The sequence below is a fragment of the Lissotriton helveticus genome, chromosome 7 (assembly GCF_964261635.1).
Source record: "Lissotriton helveticus chromosome 7, aLisHel1.1, whole genome shotgun sequence".
Lineage (NCBI taxonomy): Eukaryota > Metazoa > Chordata > Amphibia > Caudata > Salamandridae > Lissotriton > Lissotriton helveticus.
Genome location: NC_136068.1, coordinates 1,383,835,760 through 1,383,849,210, shown reverse-complemented (window position 1 = coordinate 1,383,849,210; position 13,451 = coordinate 1,383,835,760). Strand labels below are relative to the sequence as shown.

Sequence of the window (13,451 nt, the reverse complement as noted above, 5' to 3'; positions counted from 1 at the left end):
CTGTAATTCTAGTAGTGAGACGCCTGGGATATTCCACTTGCAAGGGACCACTTTCTCCCTTTGACCTCTTACCTCCAAATGTAAATCTAAATGCTGAGGTAAATGGCCACGTCCCTTTATTTTAAAGACCTTGAACTGTGAAAAAGTACCCAAAAAAACAAAGATATCATCGTTTTGACACTCCTTTTTTCCATATTGAAAACTTTATCTCATCGGGCAATCAGAATTGACACACCCAATTACACAAAACAGCCGGATTGGTGCTAAAAGGTTTTGTTGTATTACATCTCAGGCTGAATGTAAATTTTATGGAAAACATACCGGGCTGAGGTTATATGCAGATAGCATATCTTTATATAGTAGATCACATTTTTGTGGATCCAATTTATTGTTCAAAATCCCCTAGTAGTAATACCATCTGGGATGACTATTTTGCACTTATCCCTTCAAGATCTTCTTTCATAAGCTTTAACTGAGCATCATAATTTTCTGCATTCTGTATCTGGTATACACATTAATGACCACTACAGATACCCTCTGCATATTATTTTTAAAAATTTCTACTAGGCAAGCCAAAATCCATTCACTATCTACCTTTAGAAGCTTCAATGATTTTGCAAAATTGGTCAAAATCAATGTTATTATGTCCCCGATGGATGCCAGACAGTTTTTCAGCCTTTTTGTTTAAATCAGAAAAAAACTGTCAATCAGTTCATGCTCTTCGGACAGCCACGTTTCTTGTACACACAATATTTCGTACGGGTCCAACATTTCTTTAAATATTTCTATGGTTAGTACTTTCAAGAACACACCTATATTCCAAGATTGGACAAATAGACTGTGCGAAATGCCTTCCTCCCAGTCTAAATAATTTCCTCTGCCCCTTTCACTATCCAGGTGATCCATAAAGGAGTCTAACAGACAGTCGAAACGGTTTCTTATCTGAGGGTACTTACTAACCCAATTATGGCTGGCTGTGGGAAAAGTCACCTGGATACCTCCTTTGTTTAAATTGTCTACGAGCCTTTCTGTAGGACTTTCCTAGAGACCTAGCTTTACTTGGTTTAATCTTAACCCAGCATATTGATTCTAAAAATTACAGTTGGTACATTCATTCTTTTCTATCTCAGATGCTTGTACTAGTTTAATACCTTATTCCAAGATGTCACACTCTGCTTTTACCAAGACTGTCTTTACTATTTCTGAGAAAGATAAAACCGTTGTCACCTCTTTCCCAGCTTTATTTTTAACAAACCCTACCTGTTTTATATCACCTAAAGGTATATAGTTGGGTGTGGTTCAAAGGATTTAATTTCCTTAACTTTTTACCATTTTTGTACCCTTTGTTGTGGTTCCAGGTCGACCCATATATTACTTCTATCCTGAAATTCCAGTGTATTTAGTTTATCCTTTGATATCATCATGCTTCTTCCTTCCCATCTAGGTAGTATTTGGTCCCTAAACCCACTGTCGTGGCCCGAGTTATGCTCTACACTCAGTATTCTTCTAAGTCCCTCTGAGCCAAGTACACCTTGCTCACATAACCTAGTATAAAACTCATGAATATCCCTCCCTACTATTTTTGGCTGACCATTGCAACTTTGCCTAACACCTAATCCTCTTAACAGTGTCTTAGCCACCCCACCTTATTCAATTAGCCTTTCTTTAATCAGGTTATTTGCCCTTTGGGAAATCTTTCCTATGTTTAATTTCTCCTTCCTACCTTACCTTTCCTAACAGATTTTGTTCGGACTTTTATATACTATTTTGTACAAGGTATATAACACTTGTATCCTATATGAACCTCCTGTCTTTTTATCGCCACAGATTGCTTCGAGAAATAAACTGACAAGACACCCTCAGTCTTTTGGTGAACAATCTCTCCAGCCACTGGACCTTCACATACTGATGATTCCTTAAGTACTCCTACCGGCCTTACTAGAGTAGGCATGCAGCTATTATTCTGCTTTAGTTCCGATGCAATATCCTGCAGCTGAGTTTTCTGGAATTTACCAAATCACTATTCATTGTTATGGCTTCCAAATTTACTTGTGGGATTTTTTTGCATTAAAAACATTATGTCCAACATTGAAAATGACGGGGAGGCTGTTATTTCAAAACTCAACGAAGTTTGTAGAGTTGAGGGTGGAGGGACACTCCATTAATATCTACAACATCTTGTTTCTACCAGTGTTGGAATCAACCCCCTGCTTCAAGATGTAACTTTTACCTTCAAGAAGCTCTAGGGTTTCCATATACAATTCCATTTTCAATCCTTCTCTTTTGATAGTTGGACCTTCTGTGGCTATTAGGGAGAGCCGGGGTGAGGAAGACAGCCCCGACTCATGAAATGTCTTATTTTTTATTCCAAATCTAATTCTTTCATAAGGCATTAGTCTTGGACAAATTCCAACGCCAGGTGGCCTTATACTTGCACATTTACACTTCTCCCCTGCTATCCTCCTATATTAGCCTTCTTAAAGCGCTTACTCATTAAATCCTTTATAAATAGTTTGAAAGGTGTCCTACTTGATACCTTCTGCTCCTCCATCATAAGCATACATAACTCGTTTTCCCCTGCTCTGTTCGCCTATACCTTTTCAATGGAAGCAAGTTGTATACTTCGTTCTTGCCCTCCCAACCCTGCCCTTTTCTAATGTATCCTGTTCATCATCCACACTTTTATCTTATCACGTTCATTTTCAAGTGATTAAACTCATAGTACCTGCCTGACTACTTTACTGTACAATGCAGATCCACTCATGTCTGATGTGTGCTATTTAGACAATACATTAATAACAGTATCTGCACTAGAATATTACATAGTTTTGGTTGAAAACTATTCCCGCTAGCAAACCTTTTTGGAGGTCTGCAACAGAACGTGCAAATAACAGTGAAGCAATGTTAAATTCCTCTTGCAGGCTACCCATTATTCTAATGTGCATAGTTGCCCTCCACTAGGTCCCATCTGAAGCCGAACCCATGTATCAGAGTATATCTCAATATATTTCAATCAATAATTAGAACAGATTAGTTAATTAAATGATCCTTTATAAGACCTACTTTACTTTTTTTAAAGGCTTAACAATTTCTGAAAAATACAAGGGACTTTTATTGTGATAATCAACAAACACAAATGCAGTTCTTTATCAAAAAATTGTCCAGAATATGTACACACCAGACAGCCTGCTTTTGGGGCTAGCAATGACACCTTAAAAGGACACAGGTGCATTAGTAGCTACCCAATATTAGTTTACCAAATCATACTAATATTTTTCCTTTAGACAATCTTTATATTACTGGCCTCGTAATGTGTGGTTGTGGGTTGGCTACCAGGCTACTGGACTAAAAGTACCAGACTGCAAAGACAAAATCTGTACGGATTATGCTGCTCACACATAGAACTCAAAAACGTTGCTAACCCAACTCCAGTAAGAGACAAAGTTGATACTGTCAGAAAGGCATCCAGATTGAATGACATGCAAATTACATTATTGTTATTTTATGTACTTTTCTATGTCCAAGATTTGTGTTAATATTTATTTGCCTGCTGTTGTTCGTTTCCTGAAAACGCTTCTTAATATCTGCACAATGTAAAAATAAATGTAGCTAAATCAGTGCACACGGGATGGGTGGAACTATGCATGAAAGTAAGTTCCTACACAAGCACTCCCCCCAGAAAAGAGAATATGTTAATTAAATAATGTAACAGACCTACAACTTTCTTTGTAATACATTTATGTTTATAAAACATATACCACATAACCTCAAAGACCAAAACAATAATAAAATAGGAGTAAGATATCCAATGAAAGCCCTATCTGCAGATTTTCAACAGGAAACATGGAAATATACATGCAAAAGAGTCAAAGCTTCGATAAGAAAAAATATGAACTATTCCATGGGTACTCAAACATTTTCCCAGAGGCCAACAAGTTTTTCTGCGATGTGACTGAGGGCCACATTGATGCCAGCAGGGTGGCGGTCATGGGCAGGGGTGGGTGTAGGGGAGGCGAAGCATCTTGTGTCTGAATTACACAATGTGAAACCAGAAAAACGGTGATTATTCCTGGTATCTCCCCCCCCCTCCCCGTAACCAACTCGTGTGATCCTAGGCAATTGATTTATTTCACTTCCCCTTCTTTCTCTTCAGTATCACATATAAGTGGACCTAGAAATACATGACTTCATGGTGTGGGTTGTACTAAACCTTCCCCTGTGTTTGATTTAATAAACTATAAAGTTGTCCATTTAAAATAGGAACCCAGTGTAGTATTTCAACATTAGAATTGTGCCGGGAACATTCTAAGAATGCGGTGATGTCAGTATTAGAATGTTTGATATTGAAATGTTTTAACAGTTGAGCTGGCTTATAGGCACTGAGACGACGTCGTTTATAGCAGCTCCGTTGCTCTAATAAACATTTTTAATACATATTAACACCTTCACTGCGGAGGCTATTCCGCCGCAGTGCTAAGGGTGTGGGGCGGCCGCGCGGCGGGCGCATGCTGGTGACGAAACCGCTCCGTCACCAGCGTCGGTTGAGCTGTGCTCGTGACGGAGCGGTTCCGTCACGGCCCGCCCCCTCAATAGAACCCTCAGCGCAGGCGCGGAATTCGCGCCGCGCATGAGCGTTCTATCGAGCTGGGCGGGCCATGACGGAACCGCTCCGTCATCAGCACAGCGCGACCGCGGCTGATGACGGAGCGGTTCCGTCATCAGCACCGAAGGGGTTAAAATATGCGCTGTGTTTGTTTATGCGAAGATTACCACACAGAGGCTACCTAAAAAGATCACATAACTCACTTGCCTCTTAGTTCACTTTTAGCATTGTTGTTAAGGCAGGGGTAGAACGATCACTTTAAAAAAATGCTTCTCAATGCACTACTATAATCTGATGTACTAAAATGAAATGATTCTGCATGCTAGTGAAATATATGTTTTGCATTTTGAAGAGACTATCATATTTTTACACTTTTGATGCATGATGAATTTAAAAATTAAGGTTTTTCTAAAGTTAAGCAATGCAGGATACCCAAGTAACTTCTTTTCTTTATCTTCAATTAACGATTAAATAAATGCTTGCCTGTTTATTTAACCGTGCAAGTGCTTAGCAAGGATGAATGCAAAGGACAGGAAGTCCCCTGGGCCGTACTTTGAACATTACTGAACTATGCCCTAAGAATAATGACAAATAGGCTTCTGCCAAATTGCCCTTTGTTAAGACAGTCCAGGTTCGTCATTGAGCCTCAAGTTTGATCCATTAGAAGAACTATTTTCAGCAACAGCCACATATGAGCTTCTGTATAGACAGACGTGAAATGCTATTGAACTTTGAGGTCCAAACAAGCCTCGTAAAATCATTAAACTTTTTACTAGAACTGCAGGTCTAATAACTTAAATAATGTACCTGACCAAATTGTAATGCTCCTGATCTACAAACTGGTTTCAAATTATGTGATCCTGGGCAAATACTTTTATTCACTGAGCCGCCATTTTCTTGATTATCACATATGAGAGCACCTTCAAATATGTGAGTTCAGCATGTCTGAGGTATAAAAAACTATGTTCTTTGATTTGCATGACTGAAACTTTGCTCCCTATATAATACAAATGTAGCCTCACATAGGATACATATAAACACCAACTTGCCTCTTAGTACATTAACAGCATTGTCGGCAGGGGCAGGTATATTTCTCAAATCACGTTTAAAACCTAGCCGCCCCGGACGTTGCGTGGACGCTTGGACACTCTTTTACTCGCGGTGAGTGTGGCCTATGGGCCTTACCCCCCCTCCGCCTACTCCCTCCCTTCGGAGGTGTGAGTCATGGCTAGGCGGCCCGCTTAGGGTCGGGCCGCTGTGGAGGGGGGGGTTGCGATGAGATCTCTCCCCTACCGCACTCTCCCTTCGGGGTGCGGGCGAGATCGTTAGCTCACGAGGACGTTGGGCCGGCCATCGGGGGTGGTATAACTCCCCCTCCTCCCATGCTCCTTATTATTGCGAGCCGGGCGGCTTGCCGGCCATCCGGGGTGATTTCCCTGCCTCTGCCTCCTCCTATGCCCCTTATCATTGTTAGCCGGGCGGCTTGGTCGGCCTTTGGGGGTGATGCCCCACCCCCCCTTCAATGCTCCGTAGCACTGTGCGCCGTGCGGACTGGCCGGCCATCGGGGGAATGCCTTAACAGTGACATACTCGAAAACCCTGCCAAACATCACCGAAATAGAGGAAGCGATCAAAGAATATCTCCAATTTAATGACACAGCAGACACAGGGGCAGCGACACTATGGGATGCGCTTAAAGCAACAATAAGAGGGAGACTCATAAACATCAAAGCACGCATGAACAGGGGCAGAAACAAGAAAATTAAGGAACTGGAGGAGCAGATCAAGGGGTTAGAAAGGAACCACACGGCCAACCTAACAGATAGGAACACACTCACAACGCTAACAAAGAAAAAATATGAGCTAAACAGAATCCTAAGCGAGAGGGCATCCACGTGGATCAACAAATACAAATCCATAAACTTATGCTCGGCCAATAAAGCAGGGAAAGCCTTAGCAGGCTACCTGAAAGCCAAGCAAAGGCAGCACTGCATCGCCACAATAACAGACGCAGACAACAAAACACACACAGCTAATAAGCATATCCTCGAAACATTCAGGAAGTTCTACAAAGAACTATACACCGCGGACACATCGCTAGATGCGGACGGCGGGGCAAGCCTGCTGGAGAGCCTGGACCTACCTAGTATAAGCGACGAACAAAGAGAGGCCCTAGACCAAGACATAACTAAAGCGGAAGTTGGGATGGCCATAGACTCACTAAAACCTAACAAGGCCCCAGGACCGGATGGCTTCACAGCCACCTTCTATAAACAATTCCAACCGCTACTCAAGGACACGCTTGTCAGAGTATTCCAAGCATGTGCAGAAAAAGGCAATATGACAGACTCAATGGCTGAGGCAAACATTATTGTCATCCCCAAAGAAGGGAAAGACCCCCAATTCCCTCACAATTATAGGCCAATCTCTCTAATTAACGTGGACTGCAAAATCTATGCAAAAATCATGGCAGCCAGACTAAATGCACTTCTCCCCGCTCTCATACACAAATCTCAGGTGGGCTACCTGGAAAACAGACTCTCGCAAGATAACACCAGACTGCTATGCCACTTAATCAACCGCACAGCCAACAGCGCGGAGAAGGCGGTCATGATCGCATTGGATGCGGAAAAGGCTTCCGACAGAGTCTCATGGCCCTTCCTCAACCAATGCATGCTCAAGTTTGGACTAGGCGAAAAGTACAGGGGTATGGTCATGTCCCTGTACAAAAACCCCCGGGCGCGAGTGGTGGTTAACGCAGCCACATCGGACACACTCATACTAGAGAGAGGGACAAGGCAAGGCTGCCCCCTCTCACCGGGTCTATTGCTGCTTGCCCTGGAACCACTCCTCCACATGATCAGGTCAAATGCCCGGATCACGGGGGTGCAGATAGAGGGGCAAGCTTTCAAGCTAGCGGCATACGCAGACGATATTCTGATCACCACAAACAACCCAGAAGAGTCAATTAAGGCACTCGTGCAAACAATAGAGGAGTATGCACATGTCTCAGGCTACAAGTTCAACAGGGAGAAATCCGAGTGCAAACCTATGAACTGCCACACCACCAAGGCTGTCCTGGGAACATCCGGCCTAGCATGGCAAACGAAACCCCTAAAATACCTAGGCCTCCTCTTTGGTAGGGACTTAAGATCGACACTGGACCATAACGAGGAAGCGATGCTAAAAAAAATTAAGTCCAAGCTAGACACATGGGGCCCCAAATTCATAAGCTGGTGGGGAAGGATCGAGACAATAAAGATGATGGTCACCCCCATGCTAAACTACCTGCTCTCCATGCTGCCTCTCACACTCACATCCGAATTCCACAAACGCCTAGACAAAAGCATCAACATGTTCCTCTGGGGAGGGAAAAAACCAAGAATGAGCCTAGCGAAACTCAGACTCAAAAAAGAACAAGGCGGACTGAACCTCACAAACTACAAAGCCTTCCAGAAGGCATCCCTGGCCAAACAGGGACTACACTGGATTGCCCCCACGCCAGACTACATGCCGGTATGGCTAGACCTGGAAAGGTGTATTCTGGGTGGCGCAGACCCAATTATGGCCCTCACGGCCCACAAGCACCCAGAAGCCAAAAACGCAATAATTCACAACACAAAGATAGCGCTGCTAAGAGTAGACAGGGAAATGGCAGTAAGTATCAAAGGCACCAAATGGGAATCTCTGTGGCATAACACCAAAGTCACATACAAAGGGAAAACACTAGACAGCAAGGTATGGCGAAGCAGAGGCATCACTACGCCTTCGCAACTGGAGGCAGGGAACAACCCACTCTCCTACACGGCACTACAGCAGACAACCTCCCTACCTAACAAGGAGTTCTACGAATTCCTCAAAATAAAAGCAGCTGTCACCAAAGCAGGACTAACGAAACAGACACCCACCATCATACAATACGCGCAAAACTTAAACAAGACGGGCCACCAAACAGCACAAATCTACAAGCTAATTACACCACGCACCACAAGCCTAAACAACAAGACGCTGGCATTCTGGGAGGAGACCATACAGAGACAGTTGAACGAAGTAGAAAGAGCCAAACTATGGACGGCAGCGTCCAAAAACAAAATCACGCCACAGCTAGCACAAACCAAATATTGGCTACTCCACAGGTTGCACTGGACACCAGCGAAACTAGGGAGGGTTGGAGCCAGTGATAGCAGCACATGTTGGAACTGCCAGATGGCCACGGGAGATCTATCTCACATGTTATACGAATGCACCAAAGTCAAAGCTTTCTGGGGCAAGGTCTATAACGTCATAGACACAATAACGGGAAGTAAGATACAAAGAGGACTAGCCGGGGTAGCCACTGCCTTCCTAGCAACAGAACTCCAGTCCAAAGAAGTACGAAACCTGGTCGATGTACTTCTAACGGCTGCAGTGAAAACGATTTTGGGTAACTGGAAGGACACCAGCAAGGCCACTTTCAAGCGCTGGTTCAACTGGGTAACCTTCCTCCGGGGGGCAGATAATATCACCGCCAAGCAAAAGGCGGCAAATCATACTGCCAAGGAGAACATGTGGGAAGCTCTCGACGCATACTTGGAACGATAACCCCCCCCCCCCTCCTCTCTTTTCTTTCTCTCTTCCTTTTCCTCTCTCAGGCCCCGCCAGGCCGCAATCTTGCAAGATCAGTACAAGTATTAAGAATGTTTGCTATGGATATGTAAAATTTATTTTCAATAAAAATATTTTGAAATTAAAAAAAAAACTAGCACTTTTAATAAGTACATAACTAAAGCATGACATTGTAGCACTCTGTCATTTGCAAGCAGCAGATTTTACATTGAAAAGGCCACAAAATTTTCCACTGACATGGGGTTTTACTGATAAAACTACATAGTGTACAAACAATAATGTTTTGAAATCGAGTTTCTGTAAATATTTGTCATTTGCACATCACTAACTAAAGTGTTTTAGTTTACTTTGCTCCCATTTTAATCTATGTTTGCATCACACTTCTCAATTAGCCAAAAATTGCTTTTGTAATATCTGATAAATTTTGAAATATGTGTACTATTTATTTACAAGCTATTTAAATGGTATGTATTAGAAAAAAACTGACATCATAAAGCCTTTTGATTTGCAATGATTGTCAGACAGCTGACTTGATAAAAACTTTTACCTGTAGTAAGAGAAAGAAAAATAAACTAAATGTTCCAAGCAGCAATTAGTAAGAAGACCAACAGACACTTGACCTCTTTCTTCGAACAGACAGCAAATGTATCAAATAAAAAAAAGATGTAAAGGCATCTTTATTGCGCATTCACTTTCTGAATGAACACTTATTCCTTTCCAGATTATGGTCACTCACAGATTATGGTCACTCACAGAACGGACCAGTAGGTGCTAAAAATAGCTCAACCTGATTAAAAATAGCTCGACCTGATAAAACCTGACTCGCCTTTGCGAGTGGGCGAGTAGATTTTTCAAGCTCTGCCAAGGGTACATAATGAAGCTTGTGACCAACTATATACATTCTGACCAGAACCTCTAATCAGCCAACACGTAGGCCATTTGCCAACCGAGGGTCAAAAGATGAAGACAAAGGGCAAACCCAGAAAAGTACAGTGCCCAGGACTCTGAAACGTCTTCATTGCAGATGTAAACACACAATCAGACTACCTAAACTTCAGAAACGTTCTGTAAATTGCACTGTCAGATAATCATCATTGAGATCTAAGACCACCAAGTACAATAACTGAGAAACGCTGGCTGGACTACATTTGTGCTCCACCAACAACACTCTGTACACTCCCTTTCTTTCTAAAACCTGGCCATCAGCCCCAGTGAAATGACGGGTTATGTATTTTTCATCTGTCCAAATACCCTGACCATATTAGTCCTCATCGCCTATATTTACTCAACCTCACCAAACATGCTGAACCAATGTATGGCTACATTGAAAGGTTGAAAGCCAGCATGTTAGCATGACATACAACATCGAAATAGGATACTAGAGAGAAAGAGCACTGAAAACGTGATATTTCAAAACCGGATTTGAGGCACTTTTCTTTGTGAATAGTACTTGAACGTGGATCTCTACAGCCATTTCACAACACTTCTCAGACTGTCTTTTTCAATTTTTACATTCCTAGATTTTATTTAGCAATGCTGAAATATGACCCAGGTACATACAAACACTCCTGCTGTAGGTCGTAATTCCAGTTTTATAGATTTTTTTTTTAAATGTTAGGTTTCTCCTTATTAATATAACCTCCACGCCAAATAGTTCCCAGATTTTTTTTTAAAGCTTGACTACTACATACCTGTCAATTCATCCTCATCTTGCGGGCGTCACCCCTTTTGTAATAGTATACTTATACACCCTCCTGTAAAGCAACAGAGGTGGGGGAGCCACTGAAATCTAGAGCCAAATGCCAGGCTTTGGCTCAGTTTGTGGTTCTCAAGCACTCTCCAGCAAAAACAAGCCAAGTTCTCACCTGGCTTCTGCCTGCCACCCACTCTACCATCAGGCGCCAAATATTAATTGCATAATATTTGCTTTTGATGTAATGAAGGAGAGAGAAAAGATACCCATTAAGTTGGTAAATTGCACGTTGTGAAACCAGAAAACCCGGGCTAAATTATGGCTTCTCTGCTTGACAAAAATTTGTGATCATAGGAAAAAATGTGATTTAATCTAGCCTGTATTTTCTTCAAAACCTTCATAGACGTGAGTTCAGGATGTTTGCAATGCAAAAACCTTGTGTTAGATTTACGAGGGTATACATACTATTGATCCCTCCATAATAAGAATCTATGCTACATGTAGGGTACAGAAAAGACTCGCCCTTAGTTCGAGGTAGGTGGAGAGGAATGTTTCTAAATTCATGTTTAAAAAATCACTTTAATAAATGTCAGTGATATAATCTGGAGTTCTAAAATGAAACACTTATGCATGTTAAAAAAATACTCTTTTTGAATATTTTTACATAACGTTTTTTGCATGAGTTATATGCCAAATGCTTTCAAGGCTCAGATTGCGGATGGGCTCTTAAAGTCAAGCCAGACCCTTGGCTCACTCTCCTTCTGAATTTGTTGGCTGGACCACCTCTATAAAGCAACGTGCATCAATAGCTCTATACGGCCACTCACTCTCTTTGCAAATCTGTCATACTCTCAAAATAAAAATGTTTTTTTCTTCATTCACTTTAACGGGATCCACCTCATTCAAGAACCAACAGGTTGATAGGTATGTGCCATCTCTTGTTAGCATGTATGCTGGTAAAATACTACCTATAGTTGGGAGTGGCGAACAGTTTTCTATTAAGTGACCTGTGCCTTTTCTGGGACTCTCCAATTAATAAACAGGGCGGGGCTGTTCTGGTTGAATGTCTCCAATATTGTCCTAAATTATAGATGACCTAATAATCCGAGGTCTCTGTTGAACCAATGTGCGTGTTAAAACAATACACGTACCACGTCAATGTGACCACAGCTCATGGAGCCGAGAGGAGCCGCTGCGGAGTCTCCAGCACTGCCAGTCTGCATGAGGGTTACTGGGCCACCCGGTTCTTCGTGCATGTGTGCGAGTGGAGGAGCGACTATGGGTGTCTAGTACTTTACCGGAGCTCAAAAAGCTCCACGCTTTCCCTCAGTTGAATTTTCTATAAAGGAGGCATGATTTACCGCAAAACAGTTTAACACCGCAGAAACAGAGGCTTTGGTGGTCTCTACCAAAGCACAGAGTAAAAGACCAACAGTGAACTACTATTGTCACTATAAAGCCCAGTGACAGATGCTAGATTAAACCAGGCGCGTTGCAGAAGAGGTGCCGACGGGAAAATTTCGATTTGGAAAGCAAGTCTTTTGTCACTTTCTAGTAATCAAGAGACAGCCCGCGCACGCACTTTGACTAGAAAAGAGCAGACATCTTGGTACGGAGCACCTCTCAGTAATTTCGAACCGAAATAATGGAGACTACCAAAGACGCTCACGAATTTTCGTTTCCATATAATTATATTGTTATTTTCCCACACTTGCTCGATTACTTAACAGAATAGTATTAATGTATTACAGTTTAATAACGGCTAACGATTTCATACTTTGCGAGAGAAAGACAAAACTGTTTTTTATTGTTCAGAAATTCTGCAGGAATAGAAGAATTATTGTTCCGACAATGCCACTTAATTACCTTTGGGAGAAGGGTGCCTGCTTTGGGCATCGTAATGAGTGGTGATATTCCTCGTCAATCGAGCAATGAACGTGGACGTGATGACATCTGTATACCAAGACCCTCCCCGGGAACAGTGCTAGTTTGTAAAGAGAAGGGACACTTGTGTAGGTGTTGCGCATTAATGGTAAATGCCAACCTGCGCCTTGAGTCTTTTTGCAGAATGAGCATGCTTTTTGTATTCAAAACGTGACTAACGCTTCATAGTTACGTTATTTTAGTGGGCATTTGAGGTTTTTTTTCTACTATTGCGCAAAGCATATCTGGGCGTTTGTACATCGGTAAATCACCTGTACTAGATTGACGAAGCTAAAGTTATTATTGTTACATGATCACAATTTGGTCAAGGGGGAAATATAATAAGTATGGTGTTTGTTATGTCGCTGAGGCATGGGGAACACTGCTGGGCACACGTGGCTGCGGAGGTAAGGTCTGTTAATTAACACGTTAAGTGCTGCCGTCGGCCGTTGAACGTTCGAAGCACTACCTGGCAGCCCTGCCCATTTTTTAAAACGTCCGCACTGCTACGAAATCGCGGCCAACGGGTTAAATAAACTCGCGGAGCAGTGTTGACAGATTTTTAGACCCGTCCCAAGCCCAAAGCCGCTCAAATATAAGCCCAAAATAAGCCCAACCAGACCAGTT

At 42.4% G+C, this 13,451-nt stretch overlaps 1 protein-coding gene across 1 annotated transcript in view; it reads right to left on the bottom strand.

Annotated features, from left to right (window-relative positions):
• QTGAL (queuosine-tRNA galactosyltransferase) overlaps positions 1-12,402 on the bottom strand; it is a 2,423,197-nt gene extending 2,410,795 nt beyond the window's left edge. The window contains exon 1 of the mRNA XM_078654698.1: positions 12,053-12,402. Within this exon, the coding sequence (XP_078510824.1) occupies positions 12,053-12,157 (105 nt within the window). The 5' untranslated portion in view covers positions 12,158-12,402. The remainder of the gene's footprint in view (positions 1-12,052) is intronic.
• Between the last annotated feature and the right edge of the window lie 1,049 nt (positions 12,403-13,451).